The 21,733-nt window shown below is 36.6% G+C and overlaps 1 protein-coding gene across 3 annotated transcripts in view; it reads right to left on the bottom strand.

Moving 5' to 3' along the window:
- Nucleotides 1–419: 419 nt before the first annotated feature.
- TDRD3 (tudor domain containing 3) overlaps nt 420–21,733 on the bottom strand; it is a 196,667-nt gene continuing 175,353 nt past the window's right edge. The window contains exons 13-15 of one of the 3 annotated variants that reach the window (XM_078147647.1): nt 20,459–20,545; nt 13,748–13,875; nt 420–692 (exon numbers count right to left, since the gene is read on the bottom strand). In XM_078147647.1, the coding sequence (XP_078003773.1) occupies nt 13,756–13,875; nt 20,459–20,545 (207 nt within the window). In that variant the 3' untranslated portion in view covers nt 420–692; nt 13,748–13,755. The remainder of the gene's footprint in view (nt 693–13,747; nt 13,876–20,458; nt 20,546–21,733) is intronic. The other 2 variants (XM_021006397.2, XM_078147646.1) reach the window with 2 other exon arrangements.

Below are 21,733 nucleotides of genomic sequence, written 5' to 3'. Positions count from 1 at the left end.
AATAACACCATACATTTATAGAGTGCTAGGTGTTCCATATATATATATATATATATATATATATATATATATATATATATATATACATATATATATATATATATATTCATTATCTCATCTGATATTCACAACTCTGTGAAGTAGGTTGTGCAAATATTATTCCATTATACAGAAGAGAAAACTGAGGCAGAAGGTGATGGGATTTACCCTAGGTTATAGTGGCAGAATAAAGACATCAACTCAGGTCTTTTCCTTCTAAGTCAAATACTCACATTACAACAGGCCACCACAACAGTAATTACATGGAAGCTTCTAAAATACTATAATTGCAACACTTCGGAATGCAATTACCATGGAGTCAATTCCAGATAAACAAGAATGATAACATTAGGTAAATAAAAGATATAAAAAAGCAAGAATATATTAGTGTGCTGGTTTTATTGATGGCAGAAATAACACATTGTTTTGTTTTATATGTAAAAAGCATTTGCTTTATTGTAATTCAGAATATTTTCCCAAGCCTTTATGTGGATCAATTGGATATTTTTTTTTCTTTAATTCACCCCATCTTTCTTCAGATTGCAACATCCACCACCTCTGCATGTTATTCTGAAGGGAAAGCTAGAGGTCCATCATCAGGTCTTGACCAGGATGGTTCAGTCAATGGCTCCTTTCATTTGAAACTGTTATTTCTTTAAAAGGAGAGAAGGAAAGAGGAGAAATTAGATTCCCAAATTGACTTTAAAGTGATTTTTTTCAAAACACACTTCTGCTGAAATGCATCTGTGAATCTGAAATATATTTATAAATATCAGTTCACCTCAAGGAGAATAAATGGGACATTTTTAGTCTAATCTGTAAGCATCATTTTTATCAAGAAATAAGTGAACAATAGCAAAAGGTATTTTATGAAAATTACCTTCCTTCTCCCCTGAGGATTTTTAAAGTGTACTCCCTGCATCTTCATTTTTAGTGTTAATGATTTTGGGGATTTAAGTGAACTGAGTAGCTTTCAGCAGTGATAGTTTTAAAAGAAAGTATATGACAAGGACCCTCTTTACTTTCTCTTTGAACTCTCTTACTGGAAAGGATTTATTCCAAATACCTTACTTCTTTGTTTCTCCCTTCTTACCAGTCTGGAGAGACTCTCTAGAAGAAAATTGTTCTTGGAGGGAATGACAAACATAAAGGAACAAGGAAAATGGTGAAAAGGGCATAGTCTTCACCCCATTTAATGACTCAGGTCCAAAGGCTAAGTCAGGGGCTAGGTGGCTTAAGACTGATCCAATAGTGCTACTAACTAATGTTGAATAGTTTATTATTATTAATAAAGATGAGGTTAAAGTATGGAGTCTTTTTACCCATGTCTATTTTTCCATTGTCTTTTCAGCAGAAAACAGTAACAACACAAAACTTAAAAAAAGAAAAGCCCCAAAAGGCTATATGGCAATGGTTTCAAAATGTGTTGGTGAAACTCATGAGATCATACTCTATTATTTTACCATGTTACTTTCCTCTTAAAAAAAACACACAAACACTTTATTTTTGACTCTCTACTGCCTCTAAGACAAAGGGCAACCAACTCAACTTAAAAGCCTTAATGCCTTCTAAGATCTGGCTCCAAACTCTACTTTTATATATACATATTTTTATCAGTACTCTTCTATGTTATAGTCTAGAGATAACTAGTTGTTCCCTTTTTTAAAAAATTCAATTATTTTTATTTTCAGTTGCAAACTTTCTCATTCCTTCCACCCATTGAGAAGGAAAGAGATACAATACCCATTATATGTATGAAATTATGGAAAATATAATTCTGTATTAACCATGTTCCAAGAAAAAAGAAACAAAGAAAAAGAAAGATGCTTCAATATGAGCTCTGAGTCTATCAGTTCTCTACCTAAAGGTAGATAGCTTTTTTTCATCATGAGTATTTTGGAATTGTGGTGGATCATTGTATAGAAAAGAGTTGCTAATTCTTTCATAGATGACTATCTTTACAATATTACTGTTACTGTGTAACTTGTTCTCCTGGTTCTGCTCACTTCAACTTTGCTTCAGTTCATGTGAGTTTTCAAGGTTTTTTTGAAACCATTCCCTCATCCTTTCTTACAGCAGAATAACAACTAGATATTCCCAGATTAAATTTGTCCTTATTCTCCCCACATTCAAAAAGAATAAATCCTACACAAGGAATGAGCTCTGTCTTCCCTTCCACCTTTCAGAATCTTCTTTCTTCAAGGCTCCACTCAAGTATCACCTCCCTGTGAAGACTTGTCTGATCAATCTAGCTGAAAAGTGTTCTTTCCCTCCTCAGATTTTCCTAGAACATGTTATCTTCATTTTTCTTGTGGCCTGCCCCATCCCGCATCACACACAAGAATGCAAACTATTTAGGGGCAAGAACTTTTCAGTTTGTCTTTGGGTATCCCACTGCATACAGCAGGTGTATAATAAATGTTTTTGTTGTTGTTGTTGTGAGTTTTAAAATATTTATGGGGGGATATGTTGCTCTCTAGGACAAGCAATTAAAGCCAGAAACAGGAGCTAGGCTTTAGTGGGAGTGACGGGTAGGGGTGGAACAGCAGGCAGCAGAGTCTGCAGGTGTAGGAATGGGAAGAAGAAGGGGACATCATAAGCAGTAGTGGTTGGGAGTATCAGGAATTTGGGGAGTGGTACATATAGCCGTACCCTGGAAACAAGGGAGACAGGTGGTAGGGTCTGGTGCCTACAATTCCAGAGAGCTTAGTCTCTTTAAGAACATCAATAACTAGCAAAAAGGTTATGTTAGTTACTTAGGAGGTTGACTGATTGGCCTGGAAGAACTGATGGGGAGTATGGAAGGAAACCTAGCACTTGTGGTCAGTGCATTCTGATGAATAAGCCTGAAAAATACTTGAGAAGTAGTGCAATTAGGAAGGATTGGACAGTGTTTTGGGGGTTGTGAATAAAAGGGTAAGACAATCAGTGTCTGCACGAGTTAGTGTGGAGTTAGAAAACAAGAGTCTCCTGTACTGAATAGTGACCTGAGAGAAGCATTATGTGAGAATAAGGTAATAATATAGACCATGAACCCGAAAGATCATATTCTTTCTTCAGCTGCTGAGCTCTTCCCAGTTTTTCTTCTGGGAAGAAATAGCACGGGGAAGGGGCTGAGGGAAAGGGGAAAGGGAAATTACAGGATGTGAAGTTATCTGATGGTTACTCAGCCAGGGTGACTATTTTCAGGTAACCTCTCCCATGGAAAGGACACTCTTAAGTTAATATTTGCATTTATGTTGCATTTATACTGTCCTTTATAAAGCTCATTGCTCATCAAAATTAAATTTCCATGTAGTCCAATTCTAGGATCTTAAATCCATGTCCCATTATCATACAGAAAAGTTTTGTGCTTCTAAGTACTGTGAAAGGGACTTGTAGAATTCCAGTGTATCTATCAAAATAGTCCATGAGTCTTCCCTAGATATATAAACTCTTCCTTATTTGATAAAGGGCTTGGGCCACAATGTTTTGCTCACACAGAAGTGCCCACCAGCCCTGTGGGCACTGTTTCCTCATCAAAAAGCTATTCTGCTGGTGTCACTGATCAGTTCTGTGGGAAAACTTCCCAAAGTCATAAGGTATATGGTACAGTCTTTTTGCTGACATTGTGAAATGTAATTCTCAGTAGATAAAAGTGATGTCTTTAAAAACAAGCAAACAAAAGACATTTCTTTGGTTAGTACTCAATGTTCAACCATCATTTTACAGGGTTTCCTGCCAATACATAAAGAGTTGTGCAGAAGGTCCTTTCTTCCCCAGAAACAAACGAAAAGAGAGGACAAGAAGACAAAAGTCTTGTCAGCACTTATTATGAGCAAAGCACCTCGAAGCTTTGTACTATTTTTTTTCCCCTTAGACTCAGTTTTCCCAGAGTACTGTGTACCTCTCATACAGGGCCAGTTAGGTGATGCAGTAGATAGAGCGCTGGGCCTAAAGTCATAAAGACACATCTTCCTGAGTTCAAATCTGGCCTCAGACACTTACTAGCAAGTAACCCTGGGCAAGTCACTTAACCCTGTTTGCTTCAGTTTCCTCACCTGTAAAATGAGCTGGAGAAGGAAATTGCAAACCACTTCAGTTATCTCTGCCATGAAAATCCCAAATGGGGTCATGAAGAGTCAGACACAACTGAAAAACGACTGAACAACAACAACCTCTCATATGCATTTACTATGTAGTATAATTATTTGTACATGTCATCTCCCCCCTTCTAGACTATAAGATTCATGATGGCAGGAACCATGTGTTAACTTATATAAATTTTGTATCTCACTGTGTGCTGAGAACAGTACTCATACTTCAAATAATAGTCTGCTTCAAGTCTGGAGGTAATAGTGAAGACTTGGAAATAAGCAAGAATTGGGGCAGAACAGTGGTCCTCCTGGGACAACTGGAGAAGATTTGAAGATAAATCCCAGGACAGAGGCTTGGTTCCTATGAAGTGTAAATACCTCTAGGCTAGTTTTGCTGAAACAGCAAGTGGCGAATCCTGGGGCTAGATGGGTTGGGAGGTAGCTTTAGCCCCAGCCACAGGAATTTTCACCTCCTGGACAATGTGGGGAGTTCAGCTTCTGAGTGGGGAAGGATTGAGGGAACCCGTGCTGCTAACACATGGCCTGGACAAGAAGGAGCCAGCACATACCTGGTGAGTGCAGAAGTGGTGGGGTGGGGATGTCACACTGGCTGTGGCCACTTATTCCAGGGCATAGTTCTTGGTTTTGGTTCCAGGCCAGAGGGGAGTACTAAAGGAAGATCGAGGCCAGAGGCACCATCCCCCATACCCTAAGACTAGAGGTGATTACAATAATAAGTTGCTACAAATTAAAAAAAAATGAGCAGGCAAAGGAGAAAAAATTAATCTACAGAAAGTTCCTATGGGAATAGAGAAGACTTCAGAGGAGGATACCAAAGCAAAAAAAAGCCTTTCCTACCCCAAAGAGTAATGTCAAATGGTCACTTGCCCAAAAAGAATTCATAGAAAAACTTTTAAAAGACTTTAAAAATCAAATGAGAAAGACTGAGGGAAAAAAAAACAATCCAAGAAAAACAAGAAGATTATGAAATAAAGTAAACCAAATGGAAAAGGAGATCCAGAATCTTAAGGAAGAAAAGGACTCCTTGAAAATTAGAATTGGGCAAGGGGAAGCCAGCAAAGTTTAAGAGACCAAGAAATAATAAAGAATGAAAAAACAGAAAAGAATGTGAAACATCTCATAAAAAAATAACTGATCTGGAGAACAGATCAAGAAGAAAAAACATAAAAATAACTAAACTACTTGAAAGCTACAACCAAAAAAAAGAATCTTGATACAATAATACAAGTAATAATTAAAGAGGGGAAAGTAGAAATAGAAAAAAAATACATCGAAAGAGATCCTACGAGGAAAATCTATAGGAATATCATAGTTAAATTCCAAAACCCCCAGCTTAAGGAGAAAATATTATGAGCAACAAGAAGAAAAAAAAAACAATTCAAGTATGGCAGAGCCAAAATTAGAATCACACAAGACCCGGCAGTGGCAACACTAAAGACTGCAGGTCTTGGAACACCACATATCGAAGAGTAAAAGAACTGGGATTGTGGCTAAAAATATCATACCCAGCAAAGTTAAGCATAAGCCTGAATGAAAAAAATAATAAAAAGGACATTCCATGAATTGCCAGACTTTCAGGATTGTGTTGCAAAAAGACCTGACATTTCACAACAGAAAATGACAGACAAGATCCAAGAGAAATATAAGGTAAACATCAAAGACTAATTATAAGGGACGCAATAAGGACAAACTGTTTACTTTTTATACAAGGAAATGTAAATAGCATGTCTAAGATTGTTATTAGTAACTGGTTAGTTCAAAAGAAACATTGGGGTAGAGCCGAGGATAATGTGATTCTAAAAAGTAAAATTGTTTAGGACAAGGTAAAAAGAGTAATTATCTTATACAAAAGAGGTGTGAGAAGAACTGACACAGAGGAATTAGAAGGGGCTGGAGGGCTAGTAGTTCTGGAACCCTACTCTCATTGGGAACAGGTTAAAGAGAGAACAATACATATATATCTAGAAGGGTATAAAGGCTTCTAAATTTAGAAAGAAAGAAAATGCTAAAGGAATAGGGAGTGGAGAGAAGACAAAGTGGGGATATTTTAGAGGAAACCCTACTCATATCAGATCTGGGTTAAAAAGAGAACAAAATATACATCCAGAAGGGAATAAAAGTCTTCTAAATTTATAAAGAAATAAGAGGGTGAGGGAATAGGATGGGGAGAGGGTGGTTATAGAAGGGTGTCTACATTAACAAGAATGGGATAAAGAGGAAATAACATATCTATTTGGAAAGCTATAAGAGTCTTCTACATTTAGACAGAAACAAGATGGTAAGGGGAAAGGGCAGGGGGGACAGGAGAAGGAGATGATCTTTGAAGGTGGGGTAGGTTAAGTAACAGGAGGGCAAGGTAGCTGGTAGAAGTAAAGTAGAGGAAGTCAGGAGGGATAGGAAATAAGAGATACACACAAACCTAAAATAAAGATCAGGAGTAGAATTTATTAGGGAAAAAAAAGCAGGGATAGTAATCATGATCTCAGACAAAGTTAAAACTAAAATAGATCTAATCAAAAGATAAAAATAGGGAAACTACACTATGCATCTGCCATATTAATCAATATTGTTTTAGTTTATTTAAAATAACTTGTCAATATAAGGTTGGAATATTACTGTGGTATAGGAAATAATGAATTGGTGAACTTAGAAAAATATGGAAAGACTTGGACTTAAAAGGAAGATGTTATCCACCCTCAGAGAAACAGGGGACAAACAAGCATAGTAGTAGTCTTACATAGATGCATATGAATGTATATGTCTATATATGAGTATGATTACAGATATCTAAGTATATATATACGTGTATATGTAAGTATATGTATGTATGTGTATATGTATGTATATGTACATATGTTTGTGTGCATGTGTATATATCTGTGTGTGTATGTAAGTATATACCTGCTTAAACTGTATCCTTCTTGGGAGAGAGGAGAGGAAGGGGGAAAAAAGAACAATGTAAAAAGTGTCCAGCAGAGAACAAAAAAAAAACTTACAAAGAAGCAAAGAAAAAATGGACAGCTCTGAACACAATGTGTAGTATTTATTATATAGGCTTTCTTGAAATACTGCTGTATATTTTGAATCCTCTTTTATGTTCTGTGGTACATGGCAATGCTTCTTTTTTTCTTTTCTTATTTTGTATTTAAGTCTTAGTATTTAAGTTCATAATGTTCTTTTTTTCTTATTGTGTATTTAAGTTTAAAATAAATTAATTTTTAAAACTATAAAAAAAATAAACATGTTCAACTGAATTCTTTTTATACAAATCTGCCTTCCCTTTTTGTTCTTCATAAAATCTATCCTGGGCTTTTCCAGCTGGATTTCTGCTTTGGCCTTTCAGCCAGATTCTGTGCCTCCAAGCTTTCCTCTCATCCCCTTCTACAGTATCTCACAGAGTCAGACTAGTCAGCCATCTCTCTTCACAGCATTTTGATCATATTAATTTCCTATTCATTGGCTTACTGCAGTTTCCAACTGCAGGTTTACTTGTACATTGAATTCAAACTCCTAATCATGTGCCTGAGGCTACTAATTACTGTTTGTTCATTTCAAATTTCTTCATTTCCCATTATACCTCAGTTCATAGTCTCTATTCCAGATAAGTAAAACCATTCAGTGCCTCCCACACACTCTATTCTCACGTCTGTCTTCAAGCATACCTCCTCCTTCCCTCCTCCCAGAAAAGTTTTAACAGTCCTCTCTACTCAATCACGTCCCATCTTATCTTAAAATTAGAGGTCAAAACTTACCGTCATGAAACTTTGCCAAAGTTATCACTACCTCATTGCTGTTAACAGTTGTAGTCATTCCAGAAATTTCTCAAAAGAAGTATGGATAATGTGGTACTGCTAGAATTCGTTAACATATTACTTCGTGTATGCTAGTACTGTCACTTTCCTATCTGTGTGATTTTGATCAAGTAACAAACTCTATAGGCTTCAGTTCCTGCATATATAAAAGGAAGAGGCTGGAATGTTTGACTTTTAAGGTTTCTTTCAGCTTAGAAGTCTATCATACTTGTCATCTTCCTTAAACAACAGAACCATAGCTATCTGATATGTCCTCAGGTAGACCTTCAGGTTACCTAGAACATTTTGGGCTGGCCCAGAAATTAAAGGTCCTGAATGCTGGTTCTTCTTGTCCAGCCCAAGCTGGTCACTTGACCTGGTTCTGCTCTGGCTTGCTCTCAGTTCAGTGCCTAATCCTGATTTCCATCCCTCATCTTATTTCCTAACCCTGCTCCCTAAAGTCTAGGACCTGGTCCTGCTTCCCATTATGGTCTGACTCACTTCCAGTTGTCACTATGTTGCTTCCCAAACCACCAGTACACTTTTCAGGAACACAATCTTCACTTCTGTGGAAAATGCTTCCATATGGGTTCATCATAGCAGCAAAAGTGAAAGCTTAGGTCAAAGAAGGACAATGAGTAGGGCCAAGGACTGAAGCTAGCAGCAGTGGTTAATAGGATTAAACAAATGGGGACTGGAGCAAGAAATACTCTAGTTGTCCAGGCTTCCATGTTTTACCCTATTTGGATGAATGTCTTCCTCCAAAAATCCAAGTAAGGTTAAGTACAACTACATACGCTTCATGTAAGTTTGTTTTGAACCTTCCACCTAACCCCCCATTCAAAAGCAAGCTCACTGGGAGCAGTGACCAAGTCCTCTCCTTATTTTTTATTTCAAAATTTCTGCACATTACAGGTATTTATTAATTTCTTTTCTTTTTCTTTTTTTTTTCCATTTGCGACTGAATTTCCCTATTTCACCCAGGTTAGAAGTACAGCAGCTACTCATGGGCTTGATTCTAATACTAATTGGTATAGAAACTTCAACCTGGTGACATTCCACAAATTATTTTGAAAGGACTTAGAGGACATCTCTGACAGCTAGGTGATGAAGGGATAGAGCACAGGACCTGAGGTCCTGAACGTCCTATTGGGAAGACCTGAGTTCAAACCTGCCTTCAGATACTTACTAGCTGTGTAAGCCTGGACAAGTCATCTAATTCTGCTTCAGTTTCTTCTTCTGTAACAATTCCAGAAATTTCTCAAAAGAGGTATGGATAATGTGGTACTGCTAGAATTTGTTGACAAGTACTTAGAACATGATGATGCTGCATGGCCACAGGATCACCAAAGAAAATGAAGAATGCATGACTTACAAGAACAACTGGAAACAATCTATGCACGAAGAGGAAAAATGGAACCAAATAATTACAAAAAGATAGAGACCGACTAAGTAGCAGTATGGTATAGGACAGGTGACATTATGTAGGGAAAAAAGATCTGGATTTGAAGTCAGAACAGATTTCAAATTCTGATTCTACCATTTAGAGACAGCAAGGTGTTGCAATATAGCTCTGAGCCCGGAATTAAGATGACCAGAGTTCAAATCAGCCTTTAGAAACTAGTTGAGTGAGCCTAGGCAAGACACTTAACTTCTATTTACTGTTGTTTCCTCAGATGTAAAATAAGGATAATATAGCATTTACCTCCCTGGGTTGTTATGAGCATCAAGTGAAATAATATCTACAAAGTACTTAGCACAGTGCCTGGCACACAGTAGGTGCTTAATAAATGCTTGTTCCTTTCCTTCCATTTGCTGTTGATGTGACTCTGGGTAAGTAATTTCACCTCCCCTGGGTTTCAGCTTTCTCATTTGTAAAAGGAAGGCATTTAAACAGTTGATCTTCCAAGTATAAATCCTGTGGTCTTACTTTTTTGAAAGAGATGACTACAAAGTACTTTGCCTGTTCTATCATTATTATCTCTAACAAAAATTTGATTAGAGTAAGAGGCAGCCAAAGAAGACACTTAAAGCATACTGAGATTAAAACTACTTGCTGAAAAACATATAAGAGGTACAGCATATTTTAATAGATTTTAAAGCTAATAGTCTCTAACAAGAAAAAAAGACAGAAAAATCTCCTTTTTAGAAAATTAAAGTAATATTTTCAGGCATGCTGACATAGCTGAATTTTGAAATATTACAGTTTCATATTCTAGGACAGCACACTGAAGGGGATTTTTTTTTCCTGCTTCATCAGTCTTTATAAGCTTTCTCTTCAATTAAAATGAAAATACCGTAAATGATAAATACATTTTCTCCAGCTGAGCTTTAATTACCAAGCTCAAAGCACATGTGTTTGGATTATTCTCTTATTCAAGCTGTTTTTTGGCAATAATATGTTTATAATGATAGCATCGATGGTGCCAGAAAAAAAAATTCATCTGATGTCAGGTATCAAAAATTCTCTTGATATTTCATATTTTCAGTGTTAGCCAATAAAACAAAAGGCAGTAAACATCCTAAGCACAGTGCAAACTTGAACACTGGCAGCAGAGACAATCTTCATGAGATGGCAATTCCATAAGGAAGTTCGAGGTAGTTTACATACTACCATATACTGAGGCACTGAGATGGATAAAATTGCCCTGGGGGGAACCAGAGACCTGAAAGATTTCTGCATTATCTTAATGTCTATTTCAACAAATTTTAAAGACCTCATATAGCCAGAAGTTTTCTCAGCTTTCACACACAAAAAAGGAAGAAAAAGTCATTCATTTATAAGTACCCTAGTTAAGTTAAAATTATATTTTCTTGACGGTTAGTAAACAGACTTCTCACATATGAATTTGGTCTTACTTTTAAGTTACTTAGTGGATACATATACATACACACTCACATACAACATATTTCATATATATATATATGTTATTTAAATACTTATTATTTAATATTTAAATATTGCTGTTATTCAGTAATTCAGTCATGTCTGACTCATGGTGACTCTGTGGACCATACTGTCCATGGGGCAATGATACTGGAGGAGTTTGCCACTTTCTTCTCTAGTGAATTAGGGCAAAAGAGGTTAAGTGATGTGCCCAGGGTCACACAGCTAATAAGTGTCTGAGGCCAGATATAAGTCAGGTCTTCCTGACTCTAGGCTCAGTGCTCCCATCTAGCCTCCTAGCTGCCTTTAATCATTATGTGTTTTTAGTCCTGTACCCTCATATTCATATATATCCATATATATGCATATATTCACACATCTATATAACTATTAACTAATATGTGTATATATGCTACCTATTATTTTAGACACTGAATTTTATTACTATTACTTCTAAATTGCCATTTCCCATTTCTGTACCTTTTCAAGGCTATCTGTCTCCTGCCTGGAGTGCTGTCTATCATTACCTCCTCCTCCCTTCCCTGACTTCCTTCAAGTCTTAGTTCAAATACCACTTTCTGAAAGAGGCCTTCTTCTTAGAGTTATCCTGTATCCAGGGGCATGCTGGAGTCAGTTTGTACCAGCTCATGTCAATTGTTAGTGTTTCAGCATTTATACCCCAAAAATCTGCAAGTGCTACAAATCAGGGTTTGACTTATGTTGTTGATTGTGTAGACTTTAAAAAGTGTTAGTAATGCATATTAAAATTAAAAAGTATGTCATGCAGGGCAGCTAGGTGGTGCAGTGGATAGAGCTCTGGTCTTGGAATCAGGGGGACCTGAGTTCAAATCCGGCCTCAGACACTTGAAACTTACTAGTTGTTTGACCCTGGGCAAGTCACTTAACCTGGATTGCCTCACCAAAAAAAAAAAAAGGCAAAACAAAATAAGCATGTCATGCATATGTTTTTTCTTTTTTTTGGGAAGCTAGTTGTTAAACATTTACCAGCACACCCCTACCTGTATCTACTCTATGTATCATGTATAAACCTATTTATGTACATGTTGTCTCCCCCAGTAAAATGTAAATTCCTTGATGGCTGGAATTGTTTCTCTTTGTATCCCCAGTACTTCTTAGCACAGTGCCTGGCATATTATGTTCAAAAATCCTTGTGATTGATCCACTGACCTACGGTTTCATCAGTAAGAAAGTTCCCTCTACTGATTCAGATCTCAGTGTCCAAACAGACTCTTTTTAAGAGTTAACTATAGATGAAAAAAATTCATCTCCTGGTGGTCAACTTTCTTATGATATGTCTCTCCAAACTTAGATAGGATCCTCCTGGATGTCAGAGGCATAAGCAATTCCTTGGACCTTTGTAAAATCTGCCACTGACATAACCTTTGAAAATCAATCAATTAGTAAGTGTTTATCAAGCACCTGCTATGTACCAGAGTCATATCCATATCATAAGGCATCAGTGTAGAAGCTTAGTGTAGCTTCCTAAAAATTAACCTGGTTAATTTTTGGCATACAAAAGCAAAATGCCATTGTGGTCAAGAAAGCTCTCTTGTGTGACACTTCGGGCAGTCAGTCATTCACCTACTCAGAAAGAGTGAATTGGCTGATCTCAGCTAATGTTCTACTTCTCCTCCTCTGTTAACTAGAGTTTGTATGTTTTTTATTTCTAATTGTCCTGATTCATACCATGCTTGACTCTAAGTCTTCAACAATCTATTTTAGAAGGAGTAAAAGAATAAAGCCTAAATATATCAAAGAAGTATGTATTAGATTCAAAAAAGCCAAGAGTAAAAGTGAAAAGTGTTAAGTGTACTGATCCAGCTTTCTGAGAACATTCAAAAGCCAGTCAGTCAACACTTATTAAACATCCACTCTGTGTAAATTCTTCAAAGTTCTAAGAAGAACATAAAATAAATAGAAGATAGGGTAATCTCTGCTCTTAAAGAGTTCATAGATATAATTTTTAAACTATGAAAAACTCAGAAGAGAAGACTAATGTACATAGATTCTAACTATATTTTAGAGAGTTTGAATGACAAGACAAAACAAGGTGATGGTTCAGGAAAAATACATCTTGAATGACAAGAGGAGCAAAAAGAACAGAAATAAAGAGAACAAAGGAAGGCCATGTATAGAATTTACTAAAAATTTTTCAATGGAGGATTGAGATAGAAATAACAGTTGGTATCACTATTATTTCTAATGTGACAGGCAACTTCATCCACGTAGTATTATTGGTTAGGGACAATATTTAAAATAGTAGTGGAGGGAGACATTAAAAAATAAAAGAATTGCCCCAGTGACTGGTATGACTTCAAGATGCATCAAGCACCCTGCCCCTATGTCTTTTCCATCTGTTTTAATGATGCTGATTTTCAGGCAGCCCTTCTCTCTCCCATACTCTTTAAAATGAAGGCCACATGAATGTAGTCCAATAAACAATCTTGTTACCTTCATTCCATTCCTAAAGTCATACTGAGAAGCTCTTTTCCTTTCTTCAAACAGTGTGAAATTATGTGAAGAGTAAAGCCAATTCTCAATTATCCAAGTCAGTGGATTTTCCCTACTTTTTCTTCTTCCTGCATCTTCTCCCCACTGTCTGACTTCTGGCTATTCCCCTGCTGACAACTGTCATCAGGAGGTGGGCAACGTCAGAGAAAAAAATTAACCTTTAGTCACTCTGCTTTTATCCTTCTTAATAGCTATGGGAGGCTTAGTGGAAAAAAAGGTTAAGGACAGTATTATTTCATATGTTTCACAGAAACATATGTTTCTGTCCTACTTGTGGTTTTAAAATATTTGTGTTTTTCATATGCTTTATTACTGACACATTGCCAAAAACTGGATTCTATAGGTTAAATAGGAACAATATCCTTCCTTATAGGAAAGCCATTACCTGATGTCATATTTACCTGTCTGCTCAGTTTCTAGCCCGGGGAGGCTGATAAAATTGCTGGGTTGGCCTTGTTGATCGTCTGGGTTGGCCATCACCCCCTCTTCGGAACTCAAGTGTTTGATCATAGGTACCTTCTTCTTCTTCCTGTATGCAAACAGCATGGATTTAAAAGTTCAAGAGAACTTGGAGAGTCATCAGTCATATACATAGATAGACCTTACTTATCAAACTGCCCCTGGGTTGACATTTGCCAATTCTTGCCATGGGAAGTGAGGGTGGGGGGAAGCAAGGACAATTAAAACCTAAGAACTAGTCCTTAGGAATAAGAGCAAAATTTATAACAGAATTCTAAAGAGTATATAATTAAAATGCAAGAAATTAAGAGTTTTAGTCAATTTTTTGTGGCATATTGTAGCTCAGTTGTTTTTTATTGGTAGGATTTATAGAAAGTAAAGAACATTAACCAACTATCTGCAATCATTTGATATACTCTTCCACATAATTAAGAAGATTATATCTGGAGATGGGAAAAAAATTAAACAGGTTTGAATGAATGGATGAGAATGTGCTCTCTGTATTAAGGAAGTCATATTTGAGAGAGACTACTAAAGTAAGAAAACCTTGCCTATTTTCTTCTTCTTCATTCTCTTCCCTATTGAGAAGGTAGATTTATCAGTTTAAGTAATAGAGTTAGTAAATTGGGATAAGTTGATTAAGTAATAGAAAGGGCAGATTTAAGTATAATATGTAAAAAGAACTTAGAAGGAACAAAAGGTCCAAAGTCACAGCAGTTTCTGTCACATTTCTATTTCAGTTTTCTAAAATTCAATGTAGTAATAAAGTTATCTTTTCAATTAAAGAGAGAAAGAGTTGCATAATTTTAGGAACTTATCTTTTTTAAAGGACTTTCTGCTATACCTTTTCCCATTACATTCCAATATATGTGTATATATGTGTGTGTATACATATATACATATATATATGTATACATATATATGTATATATATATACATATATATAACAAAACAGGAAACTATACTAAAGAATGAGTTCTTATCTTTAAAATTTTATAGATGACTATAGCAATTTTGCTGATGATAAAAAGTTTGATTATGTCATCATAGCATCTTTCTATTATTTAGCAGTTATATTAAATACTTATGTATGCTTACTAATCTTCATTATTAACCATCTCACATAAAATCATTATGTTAAAATTGAAGATATTTTTCCAATTTTACACTGAGAACACAGTGGCTTGAGAAGTTATATGATTTTGCCCAGGGAACTGAGTACTTTAAGAAAATTGGAATTAGAATCCCAATGTTGTCAGGCTGTACAGCTTAATCTTTCCAGCCACTTTATATGTAAAAAAGAATAAACAGTAGCCAAAAAGCTAATGGTCCTCCTTTAGGGCTATCTAAAAAATAACAGAACAGAGGAATATTATACAACATATTTGGTGCAATCCAATAAACATTTTATAAATGAACCTCTAGATCAGCGCTCTTCTATGGGATTTTTCATTAATGGTCAATCTCAGAATGTTTAGATACATCAGGTATCAATTCTATACGTTAGCAAGGCAATTTTAGTGCTGAAAGAAGAAAGAGGAAGGGCATTCAAAGAAGGGAAGAGGAATTTTTTCCTAATCATTCTAGCTATTGCTCTAAATGGTCACAGTCAAATATTATAGCTGAATTTGAAAAGGAGCTATTTAATTTTATGAGAAATGGAAACATTTGTAGCTTTGCATATTAATATAGAGGGAAGAAAAATGTCTATTTGGCACTGCAGGAGATAAGGTAATTATTACAGTCATCAGAAAGGAATATTATTTTTCACACATACAGCATTGAAGAATTGCTAGGGGTGTTACTGAGGGCATCTTAAACTTTGTGAAATACCAATCTTATAGACACTGCCAGAGGTAGAATTCTGTGTTTACCTGAAAGAATGAAGTGGATCTATTTAGCCAACTGTTCTCCTCTTGTCTAAAAGATTCATAAACTATAGTGACCAAGCTGATTAACTGGCTTAATAATTGATAACAGTGACTGACAGTCCTTTACAATGGGAAAAATGAGGGGTTCTTTCACGCTGTTATGATTTTACTGTATCTTTAAAAATTAAAGAGTAAGCTAAGAAGATAATTTCTGTAACTTCCATTAAAATCAAAAGTAAAATTTATCTTTTCCTCAAAGTTGTTTTCTCTCTCCTTTCTCCATTCCCCTTTCTTTTCTTCTTCTTCCTTCTTTCCTTCCATAGCTTTTCCCAAGCAGATATGGAGCAACTCTAGTTACCCCAACAGCATTCTCCTTAAGCCAGTGACTAACTCATTGCATTGAACCGAAGCTAAAGCCATATTAGATGACATATAATTTATGTTAGGCTATTTAAAGTTTCATATTTGCATCTAATTTCCTTTGTTCATAATCCCTGTCAGTCATCTTACTTCATATTTTGCAATAAATCAAAATTAGTCCAACCTACAGACAGAAATTGTTTATATTTTAACTTTGAAACTCTGGACTATGAGAAGTAAGAGAACATTAAAATTGGAAATGACTTTAGAGATGATCTAGTCTATCCACTCATTCTATATAGGAGGAAACTAAGGCCCAGGGATTAAATGTGACTCAAGGTCATAGAGCGCAAGCAACTGCAGGTATTTAGACTAACACTTTTGACTCCCAGTCTAGAGTTCTTAAAATGCATTTTTAAAAAAACCCTCCTGTGTCCAACTCCAATTTTTAATATTTTAAGAATAATTCATCATTCAAAAAAGCATTTAAAACTATTATGTTACAGGCAATGGGGGATACATAGTTAAATAAGACACAGTCACTGTCCTCCATAGAAGAGACATAGAAGAGTATGGAGGTATGGAAAAACTGACATTAGAGTTCTTAAGAGTGAAAGAGAAATAATGGGAATGTTACATGCCTTTAGTCCAAATATGTTTCAATTGTTTTGCTTTTTAATCAGAATTTTTTAAATCTCTGGTTTCTAAATATTGAATAAATGCTATAAAACTCAATGTGCTGAGATTCACTGGTTTACTATTCATTTGAATGTCAAAATTAAAAATCTACTAATCATTGCTCAATCATGAAACAAGTGATGGGGGGGGGAGATAGCTCATAGTATTTGTCCAAAAATAAGATATGCTCAAAATCATCTATTAAATACATCTGACAAACCATAGCTATTAACTTGGACGTCCACCTAAGCACTACCATAAAGTGTACTACTAATAATAGCATTTCTATACTGCTTTAATATTTGCAAAGTGCTTTACATATATTATCTAAGTTGATTAACACAACAACTCTAAGAGGTACGTCCTATTATTATTATCCCCATTTTACACATGGGAAAGTGAAACTGGGAGAAGGTAAGCGACTTCTCTAGGCTTACACAGCTAATCAGCATCTCAGGCAGGATATGAACTTGGGTTTTCCAAATTCCAAGTCCAGTACTCTATGCACTGTACCACCTAGCCATATAATGTGTATCAAGTGGAAAACCTGTACCTAGATGTCCTGTGGCATCTCAAATTCAACATGGTCAAAACAGAAGTAATTTTTTTCCTCTAAATCCATCCCTTCTCCAAATTTTCCCTTTTCTATGAACCCCCAGTTCATAATCTCCGTATCTCTCATTTTCCAAGGCCAATCAGTGGACAAATCTTGTTGATTCTGCCTCCAATATTCTCTCTCCCATCTAGTCCCTTCACACAGCCTCTATACTAGCATACAAATGGAGGATTGCAGATATTTAGATCCAGGAAGAACTTCAGATGTCAAAATCCAATAATCTCTTCTTTTACAAATGAGGAAAGTTAGGCCCTAAAAGGTGACATGTTTTGGACATAGTTACAAACATTTAGCAAGTAGTGAAGTAAAATCTACACTCAGGAACTCTGACCCATCCAGCTCTTTCTATTGTCCTCTTGGGGGGTTGAGGGGGTGGGGAGGTGAGATTATTTTTTTTCGCCTTTTCTTGGAGCAAGGCCAAGACGGCTTAGGTAGTTTTTGGAACAAGTAGTTGGTCATTTGCACATCCTTGCCTACATTTCTCAAACTCTTTCCCTAACCCAGTTGTTCTTATACTGATCTAAGTCTCTCACTACTTTACTACTCCTTTCCCAATTTAAAATAAAAAAAATTATTGTTTCATTTAGCTGAATTCAACTAGAGAAGCAGAGGACCAAGCAATCTGATTGAACTAATTTATATTAAGGTACAATCACTGATTACTTAAATCCTCTAGAGATATTTGTAATTTTAAATGATGTAGCCAAATACAAACCACAGTTTCAGGTAAAATAACAAGGGAAGGGGAGCAAACATTTATTAAGTGTTTCCTATAAGTATATTTGATCCTCACAACAACCCTGGGATGTAGGTGCTATTATTATCTCACTTTTATAGCTGAGGAAACTGAGGCTGACAAATGGTTTGCCCAGGGTGACAAAGTTAGTAAGTGTCTGAGGTTGTATTTGAACTCAGGTGTTCCTGACTCCAGTTGCAGGGCTCTATCCACTGTACCACCTTGCTGAAGAGAATATTTCAGGCACTGTGGAAATATATTTTGAGGAAGAGAGTCAAATAAAAAGGCAAATTTTCTATCTGGGAGTTTATTTACTCCTTAAACAATTACTTCCTCATTACTGTTCATCAGCCTGAGGCTGAGACAATTTAGGAGCATTATAATAGTTCTCCAAACATAAAAGTAAAAAGAATTCACATATAATAAATAATTTAATTCAATTTAACAAAAATTTATCATGTCTACTATTTGAAAGGTCCACCACAGACACATGCTAGCTGTATGACCATGGGCAGAAAGTGAGGCATTTTGTCAAAGACAAAACAGAACAATTCCTGCTGCCAAGGAGCTTACATTGTATTGGGGGCAGGGGACAGAAACATGTTCTAGACTCATGATGCTATATACACAAAGAAATAAACACTGAGGAGGGGGAAAGCATGGACAACCAGAGGGGAAGAAGAGGAATTAGGAAAGGCAGAAGTGAAGAGCACATGCATTCTGCGAAGCATGGAAAAAGCTTACGTATTTTTATGTATGACTTCTAGGTTACACACTTGGAAGAGAGGGGCATGGATTGGTATCATCAACAGAATTAGGGAAGTTTAGAGAGGCAGTGTGATACAATGGTTAGAGCACTGGTTTATTTATTTATTTATTTATTTATTTGCTTTGTTTGTTTATTTGTTTGTTTGTTTGTTTTTTTAGTTAGGAACACCTGCTTTTCAATCTTGCCTCAGATTCTTACCAGCTGTGTGAGCCTGTGCAAGTCATTATCTTAAGCTCTGTATTTCAGATTCCTCATCTGTAAAATAAGGGGGTTGGGTTCAATAACCTCCTACGTCTCTTCTAGCTTTAAATCAGTTATCTACTACAGGACATCCAGTAGCACACACCCTACAGGCAGTAGATGATGAATGGAGTTTAGGAGAAAAAAATAGAGAGACATGGAGTCATGTTGAAGTAATGGAAACAGAGAATGTATTTGCCTATAGATGTCTATACATATACATGTACACTATGAGAGAAATGAAAAGCAAGTCTTTGAGTGCATTTATTCTCAAGGAATTCTGTACCTGACTAACAATCTTTCTTGCTAACCCAACCCCAGAGGCAGCTAATCTAACCTCTAACTAGATGAGACTCGCTTACTTCAGGATTTCAGATCAGTTCAGTTCAGAAAGAAAGGAAGGAAAACTAAGACCCATAGAAAGGAGGGAGGGCTTAGTTTGGTAGATATCCAAATCAGGAATATAGGAGATGGGTGATAATTCAACAGAGACCAAGAAGGAAAGGACAGACAAGTAGGGGAACTAGAGGATAGTAGTGTCATAGTGGATAAAGAAGGAAAGAATGTTAACAGGATAAAAAGCTATAGAGAAACAGGGGTCATGGAAGATGAGAACTGAGAAAAGGCCACTGAAATGTGCCATTAAGAGGTCAATGGTAATCTTGGAAAAAGAAAATCCACTTGAGTGATGGGACCAGAAGCCAGATGTCAAAGGTTTAGAAAGTTTTGCCATGACCAGATAGGGGCCAGCAAGTCATGAACAATGGCTGTTGTGTCATTGAGGTAGTAAAGTACAGGGTCAGGACTATGAAAGGAAGAAAACAAAGCTAGAGCATACGGGGAGTTACATTAGGATAACAGGGGAGGATGGAGAGACCAGAAGTTGCAGTAAGGATGAAGAATAGGAGAGAGGATTCTGGGAAGATGGCAAAGTGGGTCAGAAAATTCCAAACTCTCAAGATTTTCTCCCACAAAAGAGACAAAATAGCACCTTAGGGCTAACAGAACTCAGATAAAAATAAGTAAGAATAGGAGCACAACAGGGGTCTTCCTGGGACAATTTGAGAATATTAGAGGAAAAATCCCAGGAGAAGGTTTGGTCCCTAAGAAGAGTAAACACCTCCAGGCTAGGGTTCACAGCAAGCGGCAAGCCCTGGGGTTAGCTGGTTTGGGAAGCTGCCTGGGCCCCAGCTACAGGAACTTTTATCCCAGATAGTGAGGAGAGTTGGCTGTCTGAGCCCAGGAAGATCAAAGGAGTCTCTACTGACAAGGAACGCTAGACCCAGCCGTGCTTCGGAGAGCAGTAGGGGTGAGAAGGAATGAAAACAAGCCAGTTGAGTGCAGAAGCAGTGGGGCAGAAGGCCCCTGACTGTGGGTACTTACAGGAGGCTGGAGGTTTGGCTTTGGTTCCAGGTTAGAGGAGATAACTGAGGATCTGGGGCAAGAGGCACCATCCCCTGTATCCCAGGGCTAGAAGTGATTACAAAAATTAAGTTATTACTACAAAAATATGAAAAGGCAAAGGAGAAAGAATCCAATCATAGAAAGCTATTATGGGAATAGAGAAAAGACCAGGGCTCATTTTTAGAGGAGGATATCGAAGCAAAGAAACCCCCTTCTATCCCAATGAGCAATGTCAAATGGTCACCTGTCCAAAAAGAATTCATAGAAGAACTTTAAAAATCAAATGAGAGAGATGGAGGGAAAAAAATGAGAACAAGAATAAAGAAAATTGTCCTGAAGCATTAGAACATCTATCACCACTTAAAAGAGATCCTATGAGGAAAACTCATAGGAATATTATAGTCAAATTCCAAAACCCCAAGCTCAAGGATAAACTATTAAAAGCAACAAGAAAAAAAACCAATTTAAATATGATGGTGCCACAATTAGAATCACACAAGACCTAGCAGCTGAGACATTAAAGGACTGCAGGTCTTGGAACACCATATATCAAAGAGCAAAAGAACTGGGGCTCAGGCTGAAAATACACTTAGCAAAGTTAAGAATAATCCTGAATGAAAAAAGAAATGGACATTTGATCAACTGTCAGACTTCCAAGATTTTGTTAAAAAAACACAAAATTCATACCAAAGACTTACTACAAGGGATTCGATAAAGACAGACCGCTTACTGTTTAGGATTTGGGCAGCTTATAAGAAAGATTGGGGTAGACCTGAGTATGATATGACTTTAAAAAGTAAAACCATTTAGGAGCAGTTAAAAAGAGTAAAAATGTTATACAAATGAGGTGCAAGAGGAAGAATTGATACAGGGGAATTAGATGGGGGAGGAGGGCTGGTAGCTCTGGTACTACTTTCCTCGGGGTTGGGTTTAAGAGGGAACAATACATATATATTTACAAGAGTATAAAAGTCTCCTAAATTTAGAAGAAATAAAATGGTGAGGGCATAGGAAGGGGGGAGAGGACAAGGGAGGGATCTCTAGAGCAGAGGGTAAGGGAATAGGTTATAGGAATCTATAAAAGGGTGTTTAGATTTATGGGAATTGGAGGACAGGGCAGGGATCCTTGGAAGGGGGTAGGCTAAGTAATAGAAGGGCAAGGTAGCAGGTAGAAGTAAAGTGGAGGAGTCAGGAGGAAACAAGAGAGATGAACCTCACCCTCCTCATCTATAAAACTACACCAGATCAGATGAC

This window comes from Phascolarctos cinereus, unplaced genomic scaffold, assembly GCF_003287225.1.
Source record: "Phascolarctos cinereus isolate Bilbo 61053 unplaced genomic scaffold, phaCin_HiC Scaffold_7;HRSCAF=346, whole genome shotgun sequence".
NCBI lineage: Eukaryota > Metazoa > Chordata > Mammalia > Diprotodontia > Phascolarctidae > Phascolarctos > Phascolarctos cinereus.
Note: the sequence above shows the minus strand (reverse complement) of the source record. Positions and strands in the feature narration are given on the sequence as shown.